At 42.0% G+C, this 24,131-nt stretch overlaps 1 protein-coding gene and 1 long non-coding RNA gene across 2 annotated transcripts in view; both read right to left on the reverse strand.

Moving 5' to 3' along the window:
• The window catches only part of LOC124613562 (chromatin modification-related protein EAF1-like), a 46,492-nt gene extending 29,916 nt beyond the window's left edge, over positions 1–16,576 (reverse strand). The window contains exons 1-2 of the mRNA XM_047142276.1: positions 16,437–16,576; positions 6,342–6,457 (exon numbers count right to left, since the gene is read on the reverse strand). Of these exons, the coding sequence (XP_046998232.1) occupies positions 6,342–6,457; positions 16,437–16,576 (256 nt within the window). The remainder of the gene's footprint in view (positions 1–6,341; positions 6,458–16,436) is intronic.
• A 73-nt stretch (positions 16,577–16,649) lies between these two features.
• LOC124614008 overlaps positions 16,650–24,131 on the reverse strand; it is a 50,340-nt gene continuing 42,858 nt past the window's right edge. The window contains exon 3 of the long non-coding RNA XR_006979674.1: positions 16,650–16,712. This is a non-coding gene — a long non-coding RNA (uncharacterized LOC124614008). The remainder of the gene's footprint in view (positions 16,713–24,131) is intronic.

The following is a 24,131-nucleotide window of genomic DNA, read 5'->3' on the forward strand; positions in this document are numbered from 1 at the left end:
TCTACCCAAATGACCTTTAGCATTCCTCTGTAGCACCACATTTCAATATCATATACTCTCTTCTTATCTAAACTGTTTGTCACCCATGTTTCACTTCCATACCTGCCTACACTCCATACAAGGAGTTTCAGAAAAGACTTCCTATCACTTAAATCTACATTCGATATTAAAAGAGTAAGGCATCAAATATCATTCGAAAAAACAAATACACATCTAGTAACAGTTCAAAAAATATACATACGGGAAAATTAAGAGAGGTTCTCTGTTCATGAACTTAATCGAAATTACACAAGGAACTGGCCAACAAGAACACTGGTACAAAATTCGTTAGTCGCAAAATGGAAACAACTTTCAAGCTTAAGAAAGGTAGCCACAAAAAGAAATGAATCTCTCATTACACAAAAGCCAGCCACTATAAGACAATCACCAAACCAGACCGTCCTTATGGCGATGAAACGCTGATTTAAAATAGAAAGGGAGATATTGCAGAATTCAGAGGGAGAGAACGAAAAATAATTAGGCAAATATAAGTCAAAATTATACAGGGTGCTCCAAAAAGGACTTTACAGCTTCAAAAATTCATATAAATTAATTCACGATACCTGTAGAGGTGACTGTAGTGTCAGTTTGTAGGGAAATACATCAAGTCTTATCTCTCGTACGCTCTAGTGCCGAATCGCACCGCAAGGAGTGCTACTGTCACTTGAGTTACTTAAAGAAGGCTGCCTTGACTGGACCCGAGCGTGCGATCTGTGTGTTTTGCATTGAAAATCGAAGTCAGCGACAACAGTCCCGCGTAATTGCCGTACCAAGTACGCTAAAGATCCTCTTAGTAAGCCTGCAATTTTTGAAGGACATAAATGTTTTGTAGAAACAGGGTGCTCGGTAAAACTAGGAAATCATCAGGTCGTCCAAGCACATCTGACGACGTTGTTGAGCAAGTGAGACAACGTTTTATCAAGAGCCCTACGAAATCGACCAGGCGTGCATCTCGCGAACTGAAAATCCCACAGACGACTATTTGGCGTGTGTTGAGGAACCGTTTGCATTTGAAACAGTACAGGTTTACGACCGTACAAGCAATAAAAGACAGTGAAAATTCCTGGCAGATTAAAACTGTGTGCCGGACCGAGACTAGAACTTGGGACCTTTGCCTTTCACGAGTAAGTGCTCTACCATCTGAGCTGCCCAAGCATTACTCACGCCCCGTCCTCACAGCTTTTCTTCAGCTAGTACCTCGTCTCCTACTTTTCAAACTTCACAGAAGCAGTTTGGAAAGTATGAGACGAGGTACTGGCTGAAGTAAAGCTGTGAGGACGAGGCGTGAGTCGTGTTTGGGTAGCTCAGATGGTAGAGAAATTGCCCGCGAAAGGCAAAGGTGCCGAGTTCGAGTCTCGGTCCGGCACACAGTTTTAATCTGCCAGGAAGATTCATATCAGCGCACACTCCGCTGCAGAGTGAAAATCTCATTCTGGAATAAAATACACTGATAAAATTGCTCGCAAGAGCTTTTGTAAGGATATGATAAATCGATTACATGAGGATGAACATTTTTTGTACGAAATTATCTTTTCTAAGTGGCAAAGTTAACACAGATAACTATAGGACTTGGGGCTGTGAAAATCCGCATCAAACATTGCAACATGTTCATGATAGCCCTAAACTGAACATTTTTTGTGCTTTGAGCTAAAACAAAGCATAAAGACCCTTTTTTTCCGTGAGAGAACCATCAATGGGATAGAGTACCTAGATACGTTACAACAATTTTTGATGCCACAGATCGAAGAGGATGACCAAGAACGAAATTTTTACTTCATGCAAGATGGTGCACCACCCCACTGCCTGGATGGCATCCGGGAGTTTCTCAGTGACAATTTTCCAGGACAATGGATTGGCCGTGATGCGCCAATTGCATGGCCCCCACGTTCCACGGACTTAACACCACTCGATTTTCTCTTTGGGGATTCACCAAGGATATCGTGTCTGTACCTCCTGTGCCGGCTTCTCTAACTCAACTTACAAGGGGAGGCCGCCAATTGCGAATTTCAGATTCGATTCATACTGCGCATAATGAAAGCTCATGGCCAGAGGTGTAATGTGGCAAAGCACCAAGATGCACTTCTCAGCCGTTGTCGAGAAAATCGACAGTTAAAAGAAACCGTTGCGATGAAATACTCTCTACGATTAATAATTTTCTACAGCGTCGTGGTGCAGCGGTAAGCGCTCGGGTTCGTAATCCGAAGGTAGCCGGATCGAATCTCGCGCTATGTAACTTTTTTTTGTATTTGTTTCTTGTAATATATATATATATATATTGCAACAATTATGCATATAATAAGTTGTTGAAAGTCGTTTGTCGTGGAAAAACTGGCGACTTCGAACATCATTATGTTTTCCACAAACAAAGTTGTATTTCACAAATGTTATTAATTGTCTTCATAATGTTAACCACGTATAGTTAACGTAGAAACGATATTCCGAAACGAATACGTATAGCGTAAGTCAAACGTTCGATTAGAACAGAAACCCCACGAACACAAATTTTCTGTGGCAGGTATGAAATATAAACTCCGTTACTGTCTCGTTACACTTGAAGGACAGATGTTGAATGGGCCGAAACGAGCCGCCGCATAACAGCGTAGTTGCCTGCTAACTTCGAAAGAAGATAAATGCGGTCCCTAGCGCAACGGAAAAATGGAGGCGGTACAATTGGAGAGCGATCCTGCTTCACCAACATGCATAAGCAAATCATTAATGAATTACAAAAAAACTAATAATAAAAAAATGCATTGCGCTAGATTCGATCCGGCGACCATCGGATTACGAACCCGAGCGCTTACCGCTGCGCCACGACGCTGTAGAAAATTATTAATCGTAGAGAGCATTTCACCGCAACGGTTTCTTTTAACTGTCGATTTTCTCGACAACGGCTGAGAAGTGCATCTTGGTGCTTTGCCACATTACACCTCTGGCCATGAGCTTCTATTATGCGCAGTATGAATCGAGTCTGAATTTCACAATTGGCGACCTCCCATTGTTAGAGCAAGAATTTACGCCGCCACTGTGTAAGTTACACCTGCAATGCTACAGCGAGTTTGAGAAGAAATTGACTTCCGGTGGGATGTGCGCAGGATAACCAACGAAAGGCACACACAACACCTTTAGTTTAAGGTAAAAAAACGTATGCGTTTCCCTGCAAAACAACGCTAAATCCATCTCTATATATTCTTTCAGTAAATTTATATGAATTTTTAAAGTTGTAAAGTTCTTTTTGAATCACCCTGTATTAAAGAAGGACCATACAGACTCAAAAAACAAATTGAAAAGTACACCAACATTTATTCAGACACGAAAAATGCAGGTTAAAATTCTGTGAGCATATTAAAGTAATGGAAACAACCAGATTAACTAACCAGGTTGTGAAATTGTACGAAACTCTCTCTCAAACTAAACTTGAAACAATAACATAGATCTGTACACTCAAAGGAGAGCTGAGCCGTGCACAACTCCATTCAGTGAACAGAAAAATTTTCAGGCAGAAGATTCAAGGCTGCCAGAAAAGAATAAGATTCACCAGAACAAGTTGATCTGCCGAGCGAAAAGGAATTAAAACAACGCGAACACAAAGAAAAGCTAAAACAAAACACTGAATATACCCGTTGTTGACCATATGATGGCCATCTACTATCTGATTGTGAGCAATGCATTGGTACTGAACGTTTCAGCCACTCCATTCTTCTCTGTCACACTGACTACCAATATCAGGTCTACGACTTTTACCTCCAATAAAATGTCGACAAATGCTGAGTGAAAAGCACTCTTTCAAATTCTTGAGGTGGTGGAGATAAAATACAGGAAGAGATGGTTATTTAAGACTTATGCAGAAACTAGACTGCAGTTATAAGAATCGAAGAGCATTAAAGGAAACCAATGGTTTTGTAGGGCGTGAGGAAGGGTTGTAGCCAATCCCCTCCGTTATTCAATCTGTCACACAGAGGAACGTGCAGGTGACTCAAAGTGTAGGGAAAATATGATGCAAAAACTTGTACGTTTGCCGATGACGTTGTCGCACAGTCAAAATGACAAGGGTCATGGAAGATCAGTAGAATGGTATAGACAATGTTCAGAATAGAGGTTGATAGATGAATAACAACAAAATTAGACAAGCGTGATGGTTTAAAGGCGAATTAAATCAGTTGATGCTAAGGACCAAGATCTGAGACACTTGCAGAAGTAGGTGGGTCTTGCTATTTGGGCCGCGGAACAACTGACGGCGGTTGAAAGTGAAGAGAATATAAAATGCGCACTGCCCACAGCGAGAAAAGAATTGCTGAGTAAGAAAAATATTGTTAACATCGACTATAAAAATGAATGTTGGGAATTTTTTCCGAAGGTGTTTGTCTGGAGTTTGGTCTTGCACCAAGGTTAGGCACGGACGTTACACAGTTCTGGTTCTGACAAGGAGAGAACAGAAGCTTCTGATGTGTGATGCCGCAGGAAAAGGGTGAAAATTAGATGGATATAGCAGATAACTAATGAGTAAATATTTAACAGACTGGAGAAGCACAGCTAGACCAAAAGAAGGCATAAGGTGATAGAAACACTTTATGAGGCACCAAGGAATCGATAGTTTGGTAACGAAGGGACGTGTGGAGGCTAAGTATTTTTAAAGGGATCAAGACATCGCTTCTTCTTTTTATATTGTTATTTAGAATTTACCACAGAGGGGCATGCTGGCAAAGGATAAAATAGGTCTCTTCCGATGACTATACATATTTAAAAGAGGTTTTAAGAGACGCAAAACAGATGACAATAAATAACTTATAAAAAAAATACATTTATGGACAATTTTTATCATTTTTAAAACTTTTTAGACGTTTTTATACTAGGGTTAAAATATAATCACTGATCGTACGTAATTTTAGCGCTGTCAAGGAGGAATGGTATGATGGTGGTGTACGAAAATTATGATGTTCATGACGGATGTGGAATGATGAGTATGACTACAGGGTCCTGTGAAACCGCAGACTACAGGGTCCTGTGAAACCGCAGGTAGCAATTAAAAGTCGTTGAGGTGGAGGGAGGCGGAGCAATGTCACTAGGCTTGGAAAGAAGCGTCTATCTTGGGTCGAGTTTCATTGTTGGGTTGTGAAGTTGACTGAAGTGCCGACAAGAGAGGTTGCATAAGGCACAAAGGTGCACGGAGGGTGGGAAATGGATGTGAATAATCAGTAGGGTACCTGGATCAGTGATTCCTGGATAGGACATTGGATGCCAGGACTGGGTTTTGTGGTTGATGTATCGGATCCGAAGGCGCTCCGGGGAGAGAAAAACGTGTGGGTAGTGAATGGACTGTTATAAGATCCCAGTTGGGCAAGTTAGGTGTCGAGGAGAAATGCGCGTACATTGTGAGATCGTTTCAGATAGACTGTCTTGGATGATCCAGAAACGAGACTGTTCACTCATTATCTACGTATAAATGATTTCTATCTCAACAATACTTCACGTCCATTCTCTCGCAAGCTGTCCTACACGACAGCCTTATACCAAAATTCGCCTCAAACAGATAATTTACAACAATGTTATTTGTTCTACCAGCATTACTCCAAAGGAATACATTGGGCAAATACTAAATCACAGTGTTATCCAAAATCCCTCTTTCTCTCTTTATATTCATTTCAGATACATTTCATACATTTCAAGAGATTTAAAAAAATTAGGGGAGAAGGAAATCTAGGCAACATGAACATAAGATGGAGCTGATGGGGAATTTATAGGTTAGGATAATGGTACAGGTATACAGCCCCAGGTTTAGCCTGTTGATACTTTTAGTACTTTTAGTCGGTTTTGATCTTTGTGTTGGATGGTAAGGAGGTGTGAATACCATGTCAGTTTTCTATCAAGAGCTATTCCTAAATACTTTAACTTGTTGGTTAGATGGATGGGCTGGTCGAAATCTGAACTACGTAAGCCCTGAGCGGTGTGTCCAAAGATGGTAACTTGGTTTATCCGTAGATTTGCTTGGAATTTCCACGTTATACACTACTCGACCGTGAGATTCGAATTGCTGTAGGTGTGGGAACGGGAGAGCTGGAAAATGTAAAATGGTTGACTACAGTAAGCACGTTCAGTTTCATGCAGAGTGCAGCAGTTACGCTGAGATGTGTAGGGTTGCACAGGGCTGACTAGTGTAGAGAGCTGCGTCGAATCAGTGTGAGGAAAAACACTACAAGATTTTGAACTTTACTACTCGCCGTGGCGACAGAAATTCTCTTCCTATTAACATAAAATGTATATCGAATTCAGTTCACAACTAGCGTAGTCGGTAGCTGGGCTCTGACCTGTGCTGGCGTTGCTGGCAGGTGTCTGCTCTCTGGAGAACCCGCGTTGCTGCGGGGCCGTCCTCGTCGCTGCGCGTTTCCTTCGAGTGAGCGGCCGCGCCGGCATCGAGTAGCCTCTGCAAAATACAGTCTGGGCTTAACAACCAAAGGGTAAACACCAAGTAGCGAGAGCTAATTAAAAACATGCTAACACCAGACAATATTAGACCAATACTGGTGGCTATCTGTGAAACATAGCCATGTGAAATATTTACGTGTCGTAAACAGCTCGCAGCGGCATACCACACAGTCCAGATCTTCCACCAACGCTACTTGAATCTTCTGGTCGAGTATCAGCTTCAAGTAAATCCTCAAAAAAGCCAAGCTGCCATCTTTGGACGTACGACAGATTTCCACCACCACATCTACAACCAATTCATCCCTCGGACTAACACAGAATTTAGGACTACCCTTGACAGACAACAAAGAAAGTTACCATCCACCACGAAACCCAAAACAGTCTTCAGCTACTGAAGGCCGCACCTCGGGTCTACATCCTCCTGCTATCATCCTCACCTACAGATCGCTCATTTATCTCATTCTAACTTATGCCAACATTGCCTGGATCTCAATTTCCACTAAAATCTATAAAAACGTAGAAATCCTAAGAAAACGTGCAGTCTGCCTCACCTTCCGTGCTGCTTAAATTCTCCCAAATTGCATCTGATAACAAATGATGCACTCCCCACACCTCCTTCTCTTGTTGGTGCACCTTCGCATCCAATACATAAACTGGAAAACCCATTCCTAGTATCCTGTCCGATAATCACCAGTACGGGTAACCGCCCAGCTACTAAACCCATATTCTATATTCCATGCACCTTATGCCGAATTCATCCTCTCTCGCCGGAACTTAAACTAATTCGTCCTGAGACATCGCGTACTCGTAGTGCATATCCATCATTTCTGACAGTGAATAATCGTTGTGATTTGTTGTGATCTGTTCTGATGGAAGTTCCTTTAAAATAGAACCAATGACATACAAACAATGCAAACAACATGACAACAGTAAACAAGAAAGCAAGTAAAAATGCACATTTGAGGTAAATTGCACAATCAGGCATCACAACAGGGAATAATCGTTGTCACATTTTTTGATGGAAGTTACTTTAAAATATAACCAATGACAATCACAACATACAATGCAAACACCATGACAACAGTAAACAAGAAACCGAGTAATAATGCACATCTGACGTAAATTACACTATCAAGAGTGACTACTGGGAATTTCTTTCATACCTCACTAACGAATGATTTTTGGACCAATGTTCATATTGCTATGCGTCGCGAAGACATCTACCCTGATATGGCGAAACTATTCCACTGCACTATCTGTGCACGGCACGAGAAATAAAGGCGTCTGATGAATTAATCAGGCACGGGAGCGATGATGACAAAAGATACATGCTCGCATTATCTAGCTGCCAGACAACGTAACCACTGTTCTGTTTTCCGCTAACTAGCGATAGGCGGCTGCACGCCTTACGTAGTTCTACCTGGAATCATAACAGCTTCTGACAAAGGTGTAAAAGATTTAAATTTAATATAATTGTATCTAATTCTTTTACGTATTTGCGAAACTACTTTGTTTAATGTAATAGTGTGGATAATTTAAAAATGTATTTGAAATTATTATAAGGCGAGAGAGGAATTTTGGATAATAATGTGATTTAGTTTTTGTGCAATGTATTCTTTTGGGGCAATGCGGGTAGAACAGACAAGAACAGTTGCTGTGAATTATCCCTTTGAGGTTAATTTTAGCGCAAGGCACTCGTGAAGCACAGCTGAAACACAGATGCTTTCTAGACAATGAGTGAACAGACATGTTGCGGGATCATCAAAGACAATGTATTTGAAGTGATTTCACAATGTAAAGACTGTCAGACAGGATATATTACTTATACCTATGTGTTGTTGATAGCTTAGTGCACAATACTGGACGCTGCAGCCTGTGGCCTGTTAACGGGAAATGCAACTGAAAAACTGGGAATGAACGAAGGCTACTTCTTTGGGTGGTGTGGCCATTAGTAACGGTGACCGCTGTCACGACGCCTAATCACTTGTGAAGCATTACTGAAGCCACATTTCAATAAAATAACCACTCTAACAAGATATCGTAATTATAACACTCCACATGAGCGACGTAAGTGCACTGCCTTTCTATTTTACATCAAACGGATTTAACCGTATTCTTTACCTCACTTTATGAGTAGAGACAGAACTCTCTCTCATAATAGATAAAGTTGTGCAATAAAAGTATTTGGCGGAAAAATGCATATTATTGACTGTGGTGAAATTTATCTAATGTTGAATCATTTCTCCTTATTTTTCGTTAATTAAAGGAGCCAACTATAGTCATATTTATTACCGTCCCTGCTGGAAAAGCTCCAATAATAATAACAGTCATACGTAAACAATATACAAAAATACAAGTACGTTCTGGATAATGGACGATAGACGATATCAGGCAAGTGATCTCTCTTTGTTGGACCAGTGCATGTAATATGAACTGAAGTCCAGTTAACACTGCCATGAAGGCCATTTGCCTTCGCAAAGTTTTCACTAGTGGCATTTCAATCAGTCTTTGCAACTGATTAATTCAGTGAACAGGAATAGTTACTGAAAATTGCATTGTTGCAGATAATACAATAGACACTTGTTTTGCTAGACTTTACACTTGTTAGCTATTTAGCTACCCTTAACAGAACCATTACGGTGGTTAAAACAAAAAAAATCGAATCATTTCATTACTCATGGTTACACGATTTAAAGCAGAGACTAGCAGTTTCTCCCTTTAGCAAGCGCACGTGCTACTGTAAGTGGAGTAATTGTGTTTTTGGGGAAAAGGACTATCGATTTCATGATTGAAGGTATGTGTATTTGGATGAAGATGATAACTTTTATTAGGATGGTACATAATCATGAATATTAGTGCAAAACTCATAAGGTCTTTGTGTACTATTAAAGATCAGTTGTTGTTGGATCTGTTGGCGACCGTTTCTTTTTCTTTGTTAGTCAGAAAACCTCAGGTCATACACAGTCATCTTAATACTAATCAGCATATAGACACTAATTGAGCTAATTATTTTTGTTGTTGTGGTCTTCAGTCCAAAGCCTGGTTTGATGCAGCTCTCCACGCTGCTGTATCCTGTTCAAATGCCTTATCTCCTAAAAACTACTACCACATACATCCTTCTGGATCTGCTTATTCTGCTCATCTCCTGGTCTCCCTCTACAATCTTAACCCCCCCTCCCCACCCCCGCAACGGCACTTCACTCTAATACGAAATTGGTGATTCCTTGATATCTCAGAATGTGTATACCTCTTCAATAGTTACATGATCTACCGTCTCTGTTTCACTTCCATAAATAGCTACTCTCAATGCAGATACTTTCTGAAAAGACTTTCTAACACATCTGTATCAAATGTTAAGAAATTTCTTTTGTTCGGAAACGCTTTTCTTGCCATTGTCAGTCAGATTTTATCTCCTCTCTACTCCGGCCATCATCACATATTTTGCTGTCCAAATGTCAGAACTAGTGTACCACCTTAAGTGTCTCGTTTCCTAACTAATTCTGTCAGCATTTAATTCGTCAGCACTTAACTCGACTACGTTCCCTTATTCTTGTTTTGCTTTTGTTGATGTTCGTCTTATACCCCCCTTCCAAGACACTGTCCATTCCATTCAACTGCTCTCCCAAATTCTTTGCTGTCTCTGACAGAATTGCAATGTCAATGGTATCTCATTGTTTTTATTTCTTCTCCCTGAACTTTAATTATTACTCTAATATTCATCTTTGGTTTTTATTTACTGTCTGCTCAATGTACACACTGAATAACATTAGGGTTAGGTTACAACACTGTCTCAGTCCCTTCTCAACCACTGTTTCCCTTTCATGCCACTCGAATCATAATTGCCGTCTGGTTTCTGTACAGACTGCAAATAAGCCTTTCGCTCCCTGTATTTTACCCGGGCTGTCTTCAGAACTTCAAAGTGAATATTCCAGTCAACACCGTCAAAGCTTTTCCTAAGTCTACAAATGCTATAAACGTAGTTTGCCTTTGATTAAGCTGTTTTCTAAGATAAGTCGTAGGGTCAATATTGCCTCGTAAGTTCCTCCATTTCTCCCAAAGATCGATACAGGAGAGATAGACGAGGTGATTCGCATCAGACTAGTTAATCCTCGCCTACTATCAGTGTATTCCAAATTAGCATCGTTGTTAACGTGTCTTCGACATGTAAGCTCGCGCTAGCGCATTTTGTTTATCTGCTGCGTTATTATCCACTCCCAGTTATTACATCATTCAAAGTCACGTCAATTTTGCTCGTTTCTGATCTGGTGACTGTAATTACTATGCAATCTAAATTCATTCAACCACTTAATTATTCAAATTAATTGCTACACAGAGTGTGTCATTAACTTATTATCTTTTTTTTATATTTCGAACATTGGTGTGCTTAACAAAACCCCTTGTGGTAACGATCAGGATGTAACCACCTGCATTCTTTCGTTAAACATTGTTCTTCGGAACTGATGCCTTGTTTTCATTAGTTACGAAACAATACACTCAGATGACTAAAGTCATGAGATACCTCCTCATAACGTGTCGGACTTTCTTTTGCCCAGCACAGTGCAGCAACTCGTCATGGCATGGACTCAACAGGTCGTTGGAAATCCCGCGCAAAAATGTTGAGCCATATTGCCTCCATAGCCGTCCATAATGATGAAAGTGTTGCCGGTGCAGGATTTTATGTACGAACTGATCTCTAGATTATACCCCAAAAGTGTTCGATTGGTGGCCAAATCATTCGTTCGAACCGTCCAGAGTGTTCTTCAAACCAATAGGTTAAGATATCCAATGTGCACTCCGTGTGCTTACCGGGTGGAGTCATTCCAGATGTGGAAAGGGTCCTCCCGGATGCCATGAAATAGCACAGGGTGCAGCCAGCTGCAGGTGGTTGCTAACGTCGGTACCAACTTTGGATCAGAAGAGATTCTCTCTGATCTCGAGCGGCTAACAGAAGGCTGCCAGTCTTGCTTGAAAGCAGAGCTGACCATTTGCAGCATAGTCCGCTGAATAGGTTAGGTCTCCACTATACGCAGGAGGCGGCTACACGGGTAGCCAGGACTGTGTGGTGTGGACTGGGCGGTGTTTTAGGATAGAAGGTCTCGGGAAAACACATGAAGGGCTTCAGTCACAAAGGGTGGAGGCTGAACACAGGAAAAACCATTGGTATAACAGTTGAAAATTGTCGTGGCTGTGTTGGGAAAGTACCAGAGCTACAAGCGCTAATAGAAAGCACTGGTGCTCAAATCGTTATAGGCACTGAAAGCTGGCTAAAGCCGGATATAAGCTCAGACGAAATTTTTGCGTAGCTCCTAAAGGTGTTCCATAAGGACAGGCTAAACACGGTTGGCGGAGGCGTGTTTGTTGCTGTCAGAAGTAGTTTAACTTGTCGCGAAATTGAAGTAGATACTTCCTGTGAGTTATGGGCAGAGGTCATTGTTGGCAACCGGAATAAAATAATAATTGGATCCTTTTACCGACCTCCCAATTCAGGTGATACAATTGCTGAAAGGTTCAAAGAAAACTTGAGTTTAATTACAAACACGCACCCGAATTATACGATAATAGTTGGTGGTGACTTTAATTTACCCTCGATATGTTGGCAAAAATACATGTTCAATTCCGGAGGCACGCATAAAATATCATCCGAAATTGTGCTAAACGCATTCTCTGAAAATTATCTCGAGCAATTAGTTCATGAGCCCACGCGAATAGTAAACGGTTGTGAAAACACACTCGACCTCTTAGCAACAAATAATCCTGAATTAATAACGGGCAGCAAAACCGATTCAGGGATTAGTGAACACAGGGCTGTCGTAGCAAGATTGAATATTGTAAACCCCAAATCCTCGAAAAATAAGCGAAAAATATACCTATTCAAAAAATCAGATAAAAATTCACTTGATGCCTTCCTAAGAGACAATCTCCACTCATTCCAAATTAATAACATAAATGTAGACCAGATGTGGCTTAAATTCAAAGAAATAGTATCGGCAGCAATTGAGAGATTTATACCAAACAAATTAACAAACGACGGAGCTGATCCTCCTTGGTACACAAAACGGGTTAGAACACTGTTAAAGAAACAACGAAACAAACATGCCAAATTTAATCAGACGCAAAATCCCCAAGATTGACGATCTTTTACAGAAGCTCGAAATTTAGCGTGGACTTCAATGCGAGATGCCTACAACAGTTTCCACAACGAAACTTTGTCTCGAAACCTTGCAGAAAATCCAAAGCTATTCTGATCGTATGTGAAGTATGTTAGCGAAAAGAAACAACCAATGGCTTCTCTGCACGACAGCAATGGAGATACCATCGAAGACGGTGCTACCAAAGCAGAGTTACTAAACGCAGCCTTCCGAAATGCCTTCACAAAAGAAGACGAAGAAAATATTCCAGAATTCGAATCGAGAACAGCTGCCAACGTAGAAGTAAATATCCTCGGAGTAGTGAAGCAACTTAAATCACTTAATAAAAGCAAGTCTTCTGGTCCAGACTATATACCAATTAGGTTCCTTCTGGAGTATGCTGATGCATTAGCTCCATACTTAACAATCACATACAACCGTTCGCTCGACGAAAGATCCGTACCCCAAGACTGGGAAGCTGCACAGATCACACCCATATTCATGAAAGGTAGTAGCAGTAATCCACTAAATTACAGACCCATATCGTCATAGTCGATATGCAGCAGGATTTTAGAACATATATTGTGTTCTAACATTATGAATTACCTCGAAGAAAACGGTCTATTGACACACAGTCAACATGGGTTTAAAAACCATCGTTCCTGTGAAACACAACTAGCTCTTTATTCACATAAAGTGTTGAGTGCTATGACAAGGGAGTTCAGATCGATTCCGCATTTCTGGATTTCCGGAAGGCTTTTGACACTGTACCACACAAGCGGCTCGTAGTGAAATTGCGTGCTTTTGGAATATCGTCTCAGTTATGTGACTGGATTTGTGATTTCCTGTCAGAGAGGTCACAGTTCGTAGTAATTGACGGAAAGTCATCGAGTACAACAGAAGTGATTTCTGGCGTTCCCCAAGGTAGGAATATTGGCCCTTTGCTGTTCCTTATCTATATAAACGATTTGAGAGACAATCTGAGCAGCCGTCTTCGGTTGTTTGCAGATGACGCTGTCGTTTATCGACCAATAAAAGTCATCAGAACATCAAAACAAACTGCAAAACGAGTTATAAAAAATACCTAAATGGTGCAAAAAGTGGCAGTTGACCTTAAATAACGAAAAGTGTGAGGTCATCCACATGAGTGCTAAGAGGAACGTGTTAAACTTCGGTTACACGATAAATCAGTCTAATCTAACTAAATACCTAGGTATTACAATTACGAAAAATTTAAATTGGAAGGAACACACAGGAAACGTTGTGGGGAAGGCTAAGCAAAGACTACGTTTTATTGGCAGGACACTTAGAAACTGTAACAGATCTACTAAGGAGACGACCGAGCGAGGTGGCGCAGTGGTTAGCACACTGGACTCGCATTCGGGAGGACGACGGTTCAATCCCGTCTCCGGCCATCCTGATTTAGGTTTTCCGTGATTTCCCTAAATCGTTTCAGGCAAATGCCGGGATAGTTCCATTGAAAGGGCACGGCCGATTTCCTTCCTAATTCTTCCCTAACCCGAGCTTGCGCTCCGTCTCTAATGACCTCGTTGTCGACGGGACGTTAAACACTAACCACCACCACTAAGGAGACGGCCTACACTACGCTTGTCCGTCCACTTTTAGAATACTGTTGCGCGGTGTGGGATCCTTACCAGACAGGACTGACAGAGTACATCGAAAAAGTTCAAAGAAAGGCAGCACGTTTTGTATTATCCCGAAATATGGGAGAGAGTGTCACAGAAATGATACAGGATTTGGGATGGACATCATTAAAAGAAAGGCGTTTTTCGTTGCGACGGTATCTTCTCACGAAATTCCAATCACCAACTTTGTCCTCCGAATGCGAAAATATTTTGTTGACACCGACTTACATAGGGAGGAACGATCACCAAGATAAAATAAGGGAAATCAGAGTTCGTACGGAAAGGTTGGAATAATAGAGAATTGTGAAGGTGGTTCGATGAACCCTCTGCCAGGCACTTAAATGTGATTTACAGAGTATCCATTAGATGTAGACGTAGATGTAGAAACAGCGAACAACTGTTGACCATTGGTTCAAATGGCTCTGAGGACTATGGGACTTAACATCTGTGGTCATCAGTCCCCTAGAACTGAGAACTACTTAAACCTAACTAATCTAAGGACACCACACACGTCCATGCCTGAGGCAGGATTCGAACCTGGGACCGTAGCAGTCGCGCGGTTCCGGACTGAGCGCCTAGAACCGCGAGACCACCGCGGCCGGCGTTGACCAGTGACATGGCGCATTGTATCCATGAAAATTCCGTCGTTCTTTGGGAACATGAAGTCCTTGAATGCTAGCAGTCGATCATAACTATCTACAGTCAATGATCGGTTCAGCTGGACTAGAGGAGCCAGTCCATTCCACGTAAACACAGCCCACACCATTACGGAGCCACCACCAGCTTGCACAGAGCGTCATTGACAACTTCGGTCCATGGCATCGTGGGCTCTGCGTCACACTCGAACACTAGCATCAGCTCTTAGCAACTAAAATTGGGGCTCATCTGACCAGGCTACGGTTATCCAATCATCTATGGTCCAAGCGAAATGGTCACGAGCCCCGGAGAGTCGGTGCAGGCGATATCGTACTTTTAGCAAAGGCACTCGCGTCCGTTCAAATGGTTCAAATGGCTCTGAGCACTATGGGACTCAACTGCTGAGGTCATTAGTCCCCTAGAACTTAGAACTAGTTAAACCTAACTAACCTAAGGACATCACAAACATCCATGCCCGAGGCAGGATTGGAACCTGCGACCGTAGCGGTCTTGCGGTTCCAGACTGCAGCGCCTTTAACCACACGGCCGCTTCGGCCGGCTCGCGTCCGTCGTCTGCAGATTTTTCCGTACTGTCCCAAAGGATACGACCGTCGCATTGTTGCTTGTCTGTTAGCACTAACAAATCTATGCAAATGACGCTGCTCTCCGTCGTTAAGTGAATCCCGTCGGCTGCGTTGTCCGTGGCGAGAGGTAATGCCTGATTTCGGTATTCTCGGCACACTCTTCACACTGTGGATCTCGGAATATTGAAGTCCCTAACGATTTCCGAAATGGGATGTCTGGTACCGCGCCGCGGAATTTGAATCCCGGCAAGACGTCATGGACGTAGAAGAGCCCTAGAGGTCTCTGCACCATCGCGCCGTAAACTGTGGCGGCGCGCGCCTCCTGGCCCGCATTTAGTGTGAGAGCGCCACAGTGGAACAAGTGGTTCCAGCGGTCAATAGCGGCGCCCCCGGTAGAGGATTTAAGCGCCTGCCTCTCGCTCAGCCAGCGAGTATAATCCTTGCATGAGTCTTGACATATTCCCTCGACAACAGACAGCGTGTTTACCGTTCTTTGTTTTCATTACTAGTAAACGTCTTGGATTCGTTTGGTTGTCTCTGTCACTCCGTGCTTCTTGCGTGTTGTCGTCGTGAGGTCCCTCTCCATCGTCCGTCGTTGTTTCGTGTCCGTCCTTTCCGCTCTTTTGTTAGTTCGCGGGCCGCTCTCCGTTTGGTCCCGCCGCGCTTTCTCGGACACACCAGCGACCGTTCCGGTCGCGGTTACAGCAGGTTACAACAGGATGTCTCTTGAGTCTAGCTCCAACTTCCATTCCGTGCTCAAAGTCTATTAAATCCCGTCGTGCGGTCATAACTACGTCGGGAATCTTTTCACATGAATTAGCCGAGTACCAATGACAGCTCCACCAACGCACTGCACTTATATACCTAGTGTATGCGGTACTACCGCCGTTTCTATATGTGCGTATCGCTTCCCATGACGTTTGTCAACTAAGTGTAGATACATTTTTAATAGGCTGGAAAGAATATGTGCGTTGTATGCTGACCTGCTGGAGGCACTGGAGAATAGCTGTCTGCTAGGCTGCGCGTCGGCGGCGGGGGTGACTGCGCCGTTGGAGGCGCCACTGCCGCTGCTGAGCCTTCGGCGGCACGAGGGCGGCCTGCGCTCCGCAAGGCGGCGCACCATCACCTCGAGAGGGGGCCCGGGACCCGGCGCGTCCTCCGGCGCAGGCCGCTGGGGGCTGCGCGGGCTGCCGCCCTGCTGCTGCTGCTGCTGGCCAGGGCCCCAGTTTTCTGAGTCCAGCCGCACCGAATACCGTCTCCTGACAACCGAAGAGACGCCTCATCGTCTGCATCAGAGTCACCACATACTAAAATGATGTCAGCAAATGTCCAAAATTAAGCCGGCCGTTGTGGCCGAGTGGTTCTAGGCGCTAGAGTCTGGAACCGCGCGACCGCTACGGTCGCAGCTTCGAATCCTGCCTCGGGTATGGATGTGTGTGTTGTACTTAGGTTAGTTAGGTTTAAGTAGATCTGAGTTCTAGGGGACTGATGACCTCAGATGTTAAGTCCCATAGTGCTCAGAGCCATTTGAACCATCTGAACCAAAATTAAGTGCACCACATTGACTTGTTGTTACGTCAGAAGCTTGATCATGATAGGAAAGAACCTCAGAAATCATCTTATAGGTCCAGTCTCATTAATGTGACCACTGCCCATGTTCTAAGTAAACGTGAAATAACCAGTCACAGGCATCAGATGGCAGCGCTAGCAGTGGGGGGTACATAAAGCATGCAGACGGGACGAGACAATAGTGCACTAGTTGTCGTAATGCGCAAACGAATCGATTTATCAGACGTTCAAAAGAAAATGATCTTTGGCTTTGCGGCCAAGGGTGGAAGCATTTCCTGAATGACTAAGTTTTTGAAGTGTTCGAGTGCTGCCGTGGTTAAGGGATACCGTGCGTAGAAAAATGGTGAACCCAAAACTAGCGCCGAAGCAACTGTGATGCACCATGGGTCTTAAAATCAGAGGAGCGAACGACGGCTCCGGACAGGTTACGGGCGGATAGATATGCATCTGTTGAGTAAGTGACTGCCCAGATGAACAAAAGGGCTACCAACAGTGTCTCGTCTACGACCGTTCAGTGAACATTGCTGCGCAATCAGTGCCTCGTTCGAACGTCCATGCTGACTGCTGTTTATCGACGATGAAGGCTCGAATCTGCATGGTAATAGAGAAGAATAGTAAAGAAAACTGATTATGTGTTAGATGACAGTCCGTTTGCCCTTAAGAAAGTTAAAAAAAAATGTTGTGTGACTTGGGCCTCCCGTCGGGCAGACCGTCCGCCGGGTGCGAGTCTAGTTATTTGACGCCACTTAGGCGACTTACGCGTGGATGAGGATGAAATGATGATAATTAGGACAACACAACACCCAGACCCTGAGCGGAGAGAATCTCCGACCCAGCCGGGAATCGAACCCGGGCCCTTAGGATTGACATTCTGTCGCGGTGACCACTCAGCTACCGGGAGTAGACATTAGGAAAGGTAAAGGCACCAGAGAGGCAGTTCTAACGTTGAGGTTGATAATGGAAGCAAGAACAAAGAAAAATCAAGACATGGTCATAGGATTTGTCGTTCCGGAAAAGCGCTTGACAATGTCAAATGGAACAAGATGTTCTAACTACTAAGAAAAATAGGGTAAGCTATAAAGGAAGACTGGTACAATACAACCTGTCCAAGACCCAAGAGGGAGCAATAAGAGTGGAAGACCAAGAACGAAGGGCTTGGATTAAAGAAAGATTAAGACAGGGATGTAGTACTTTCACACCTGCTGTTCAATCTATACGTCCAAAAAGCAATGGTGGAAATAAAAGAAAGGTGCAAGAGTGGAGTTAAGATTCAAGGTGAAAGGATAGCAATGATAAAATCCGCTGATGACATTGCTGTTCTCAGTGAAAATTAGGAGGAATTACAGTACATGCTGAATGAAATGAACAGTCTAGTGCGTACAGAATACGGAATGAGAGTAAAATGAAGAAATACGAACGTAATGAGAAGTAGTAGAAATGAGAACAGCGAGAAAATTAACATCAGAGTTGTGGATCACGAACTAGACGAAGTTAACGAATTCTGCTACCTAGGCAGCAAAAGACCCAAGACGGACGGAACAAGACGGACATAAAAAGCAAAACTGCGCCAACAAAAAGGGACTCCTGGCCAAGAGAAGTCTGCTTGTATCAGACACAGGTCTTAATTTGAGGAAGAAATTTCTGAGCACAACACTGTATGAACGTGAGACTTGGACTGTGGGAAAACAGGAACAGAAGAGAATCGAAGCCTTTGAGATGTGACGCTTTAGAAGAATGTTAAAAATTGGATGAACTGATAACGTAAGGAATGAAGAGGCACTCCGCAAAACCGGCGAGGAAAGAAACATATGGAAAACAGTGAATAGAAGAAGGGACAAGATGATAGGACATCTGTTAAGACATCAGGGAGCAACTTCCCATGGTGCTACAGGGAGCTGTAGAGGGTAAAAACTGTCGAGGAAGACAGAGATCGGAATAGATTCAGAAAATAACTGAGGATGTAGATTCCAAGTGCTACTCTGAGATGAAGGGGGAGAGAAATTCGTGGCAGACTGTATCAAACCGGTCAGAAGATTGATGACTCAAAATTTAAAAAAATCGAAACTGAACGTCCACTGAGTGACAACAGTTGGCCTTTTCAGATAAATGATATTTCATGCCAAACCGCACAGACGGTCCTTGGCGTGTAAGGGCTTGCAACAATCGTCGTAATGATCGAGGCCAGAGGAGGAAATGTTATGGCCAGAGGAACATTTTCGTGGCATTTTCTGGGTAAATTCACCATTCTGGAAGGCACAATGGGTCAACACAAGTATGTATCTATCCTTGTGGACCATGTCCACCCTAACGCAATTTGTTTTTTTCCTCAGCACGATGACATCTACCAGCAGGACAATGCAACGTGTCAAACAGCTTGCAGCATGTGTGCGTGGTTCGAAGAGCATCAGTATAAGATTACTGTACTCCCCTGACTACCAAACTCCGTGGATTTGAAACCAATCTAGAATGTGTGGGACCACCTCGATCGAGCCGTTCGCACAATGGATCCTCAGAGGGAAAGCCTACGGTAGATGGGCATGACACTGGAGTCAGCAAGGCTCCACATTCCTCTCCATACCTTCCAGGAAGTCCTTGACTCTCTTCCTGCTCACCCACACTGTTTATTTATATTTTTGACGGGCGGTCACATTATTGTGACGGACCGTGCATGTGCTATGACTTCTGTGACTGAAGCTCTTCTAGCATGTCAAGGGAGCCCTTTCAGCAGAAACATGAGAACCTACACGACAACACATTGAAAGTTTTCCGTGAAAAGGAAGTCATTATGCTGGCAAGAGTATTAAATATTTTGACTTCAGACTTAACATTCTAATGATGTGTAAGTTAAGGAGAAACGTCCCCAGATAAAGATCACCTTAAGGAACATTTTTCAAGGAGAATTTCACTTTGCATTTCAGATGCCCTTTAATAGACTGCTGTTGCACATTTGAAGAGCTGAAGGTGAACATGACAAACCCAGACTTTAACGATGCTACAAAGAGATGTGCACTGGAAAACTAACGGTTCACAAGAGAAAGAGCCAAAAATTTTATACTTCAGCTTGCAGAGGGAGCTAAAAGGACAGATGAGCCCTCTGTACTTGCTATCTGCCTTCGAGCAAAATGTCCTAATTCCACAGACTCCTGTCTAGGACACTTTTTATCTGCAACAGTTGACAGCTAAGGCAGTGGAGGACATAAACCCAGAGAAGTATGCACCTTCCTTACCTCTGTAATTTTCTGCTGAGCGTTCCTCCATCAGTCACTGATTTACACTTATATTCCGACAACTGTGGAAGACAGAACAAAAATCGTGTCATATGCGGAATATTACTGGCATTGGTTGTGACCGGTTTCAGAATACTGAACACTGTTTCCCTGTCAGCGGACATTCCTCTCTCCCCTGTGACAGGAATTTCAGCTTAATCAAAAGAGTGCTTAGAAAGCATGACAGGTTCTACATGATATACGACCTGGCAAATCTCACGCTACAATTGTGACAGATATTTCAAGACTATGTGGCAGAAGTTTTGGAAGAAGATTTATGTTTCAGTTGAAACTTGCCATAAAAGTCTCCCAAGAGATAATAAAATCCACCTTTTATCAGTAGTTTTGTGCATTTTACGTACAGTGGCGTTGTTACTATCAAATCCACTACTCAACGCATTTATTAAGAGCAAAATCAGTAAATACTACAATAAATCGCGGAACGTGCTAAAAGGACCTCAATCATAAAAGCTTAAACTATTTTATGTGCAAAATTTTTAGTTTTCCACATCGTGAAACGATCCCTGATATTTACACCAACATTAGACATTACTGGTGGTTTTTTTTGTTTCTTTTTATTTTTCTTTTCAGGAGAAAAGAAGTAATGGTTCAAATGTGCTTACGTGTTTAACAATTTTCTCGAAACTAGGTTAGAATGACAGGTCCTTTTAGCATGCGGCGATGTATCTATGCTCCGCAAGCCATTATATTATAAACAATGAAATGACAATACTTCCGTCATCAACTGTGATTATTCCTCTTTTTTAATCACGCTGAACCGAAAAGTTCTCTGTTACGGTACTGCATTTAAATTGTTTTATGCATGATTACTTGTCGTAAATTTTTTGTCTGTGCGACATAAGCTGGTGACTGGACAGCGTGATGATCTACCCCCATACATAACAACCAGTTGACAATGGCATAGAAAAAAAAATTGACCAATACTGAAAATAGACAATAATTACAGTCGAAGGTGGAAGTTTTGTCGATTCAGGAATGTTCTACGACCATGGCACCTTCTTGAGCACTATAAATACTTTGCAGGGCAGTAAATTTGTCGAAAAAGCCTCGGTAAGTAGGACTGAGAAACGCCAATTACTTACTTGATTATATTTTACGTGGAATCGTCATTGTTTTGTAAAAATACAAATAAATGCATTAGTTTATGCTACTTATGTACAATAATGAAACACAAGCGTGAAGTGTGGCTAAAAAAGTACTTATCACCTCACTGGCTGAATCTTTTAACAGACGCTGTTAGTGCAGTTCCCTTCAAGGTCGGGTTTTGTACTCTAGTAAGCTCTGTACCTTGGTACTGAGGTAACACTCAGATCCCTATCAGAAACTTATTGGAAGATTCCTCAGGAAGTGTAATTGACCCACAATAAAAGTAGCTTACAACACCCTCGCTCAAGTAATACTTCAGTATTATCGTCAGTCTGTGATCCGTACCAGATCTGATTCATAAAAGTAATAGTGATAATATGGAGAATAGCGACACTTTCATTATTTCGTTTACTGAGCGTTTCCAATGGCAGCGTTTTGCAATACGGTGTGGCTTACCATTAAATTTCTGAGAGCCTACGTTTCTAGTAGTGTTATTCAATATATTTCTTCCTTCCATGTATATCCCGTGAAAAGACCATGAAGGTAAAATTAGAAAGAATCGATCTCACACGAAGGCTTAACAACAATGGTTCTGCACGCTGAACAGAAATGGGTGTAAGTGAAAGTGAAAATGTACACAGTGCCGTCTGCTACTCATAATAACGTGGATTGCGGAGTACAGATGTAGATGCACAATTTAATTCCTATAAAAGCCTGTTCCTTATATGAAATATAAGGAATTTTTTGTCGGTCTGAAGTACACTGTGGTCGTTAACACAGGCATCAAAGAAACTCACACAAATGGGCCACTGGTGGCAGGTTTTGTTTGTTTCTAGTTTTTATTGTTATACTGCTTTCATCTATGAATGAGGGTATGGCATGGACGAATGTTTTCTGATTGCAGCTTCACGCGCAGCTACATGGGAATGCAAAAAAGACAATGTTGTGCGTCTCAAATCTACTTTGTTCAGAATCATTGCTACTCAACTCTTCGTTATTATTCTCGATTTAAGACAGATCTATAGGTCCATTACCACCACCTGAAAGTGGCCCTTCAAATAATAAACATTGAATTCCATTATGTGATAAACCACTTGGTTCAAATGGCTCTGAGCACTACGGGACTTAACATCTGAGGTGACTGCGGCCGGCCAAACCACTTGCAGTGCTATGTGAAAGAGAACTGAAACAATAGCCTGAAATATAAAAATGTATGTACAAATTATTCATCTGCATTTGAAACGTATTTCTAAACAGCTTCTGTGTGAAAGATAGATCTTACTAAACCAGAAATTTAGTAATTATAACCGTTAGTAAGTGATGTAATCTGTGATAGCACATACAATTTCCCCTGCCATTTTTGGGTCGTATGGGACCTATGACATGTAGTTAACCTAAATCCCTCTGGCCCATAAAAGTAATTTGCTAAAAAATGTATTTCTAACACTAACTACTGTCCACATACCAAACTTCTCTTGCTGGTGAGCTAGATAATAACTCGCCTATGAAACAGTTAAGTGCCGTCAATTTTTCATTATTTGGCAGGAAATATTAGACAAAAGTCTGAATGTCTTACACAATTAGCTGATTGCCATTTTCAAGTGATAAGTACAGAAAACTCTGGGAAACGTACCTAATGTCTAAACCGCATCTGCAATGTGCATAAATGTATCACATGCCCAAACGTATTCTGAAATTTATTTAGCTGTACACCGCTGCCTATCCCACATGGTATAAGTGATTCAATATCGAAATGTAATAAATTAGTTGACTTAATAGTTGTCTGTTCCCTATGAAGTAGCCATGTGCACGAGTCCAAAACCAAGAAATACCACATTTCACGTGCGGAACGTCCTTCTAGAAGCCCATGAAATGATATAATATAATATAATAACTATGCCCAGTAATGCTTGTGGTATAATGTGCATAAGTGTTCGAGCACATGACGTACGAGAAAAACGGAACCAAAACAAAGACACACAGCGAGAAAAGTCCTGGTATTGTCTCGTAGCAATGATCATGTATCTGAGTGAATGCTGAAATAAGTACTACGATAATACTCCAGTGCTGGACGTATTTTTTCATAATCTTCACGTCATAGAGTATTACTACAAGTATAAATGAACGAATTTTGTGCGCAATTCAGTGGGCGGCAGTTAAACTAAATGTTTAAGAACGTTGTTCACATAATCTGACTGAACTTTATCTTATTGTAAAGTAAGTTCTTCCAGATACATTGCGATAATGTCCTTCTTTTCATTTCAACATAATTAGATGCAGCCATCAGACCAGAAATATTTATGATCTATTGATAATGACACGACAGTTATGAAGGAAGTTTCTGAGCAATGATTTGAAACTTTGTAGTGAAAAATGAGGTGCTTTCAGATAGGTAAATATGAACGAGCGTTCTCCTTTTTATTTGGAGCATTCGTAGAAATAGCACGTTGCAACAGGGCTAGGATAGAACGTTGCACTACGGTTAGAATAACATTTGAACATCGTTGATTACAGTACTTTACTACAAGAATTCAATACCGAAGTCATGAAATGTTTGTTTGATAGCGAGCTATTTCACTTAACAATAAGTCAGAATTATTTACTAATAATGTACACATGTGAAATTAATTAAATAAAATGTCAATAGTATGATAAATTAGTTATGAGTAATGCAGAACATGAAATGTATATCTTTTCTAATTCAACGCTTTTTTCATAAAGTATGTAGGAGAATAT

The sequence above is a fragment of the Schistocerca americana genome, chromosome 4 (assembly GCF_021461395.2).
Source record: "Schistocerca americana isolate TAMUIC-IGC-003095 chromosome 4, iqSchAmer2.1, whole genome shotgun sequence".
Lineage (NCBI taxonomy): Eukaryota > Metazoa > Arthropoda > Insecta > Orthoptera > Acrididae > Schistocerca > Schistocerca americana.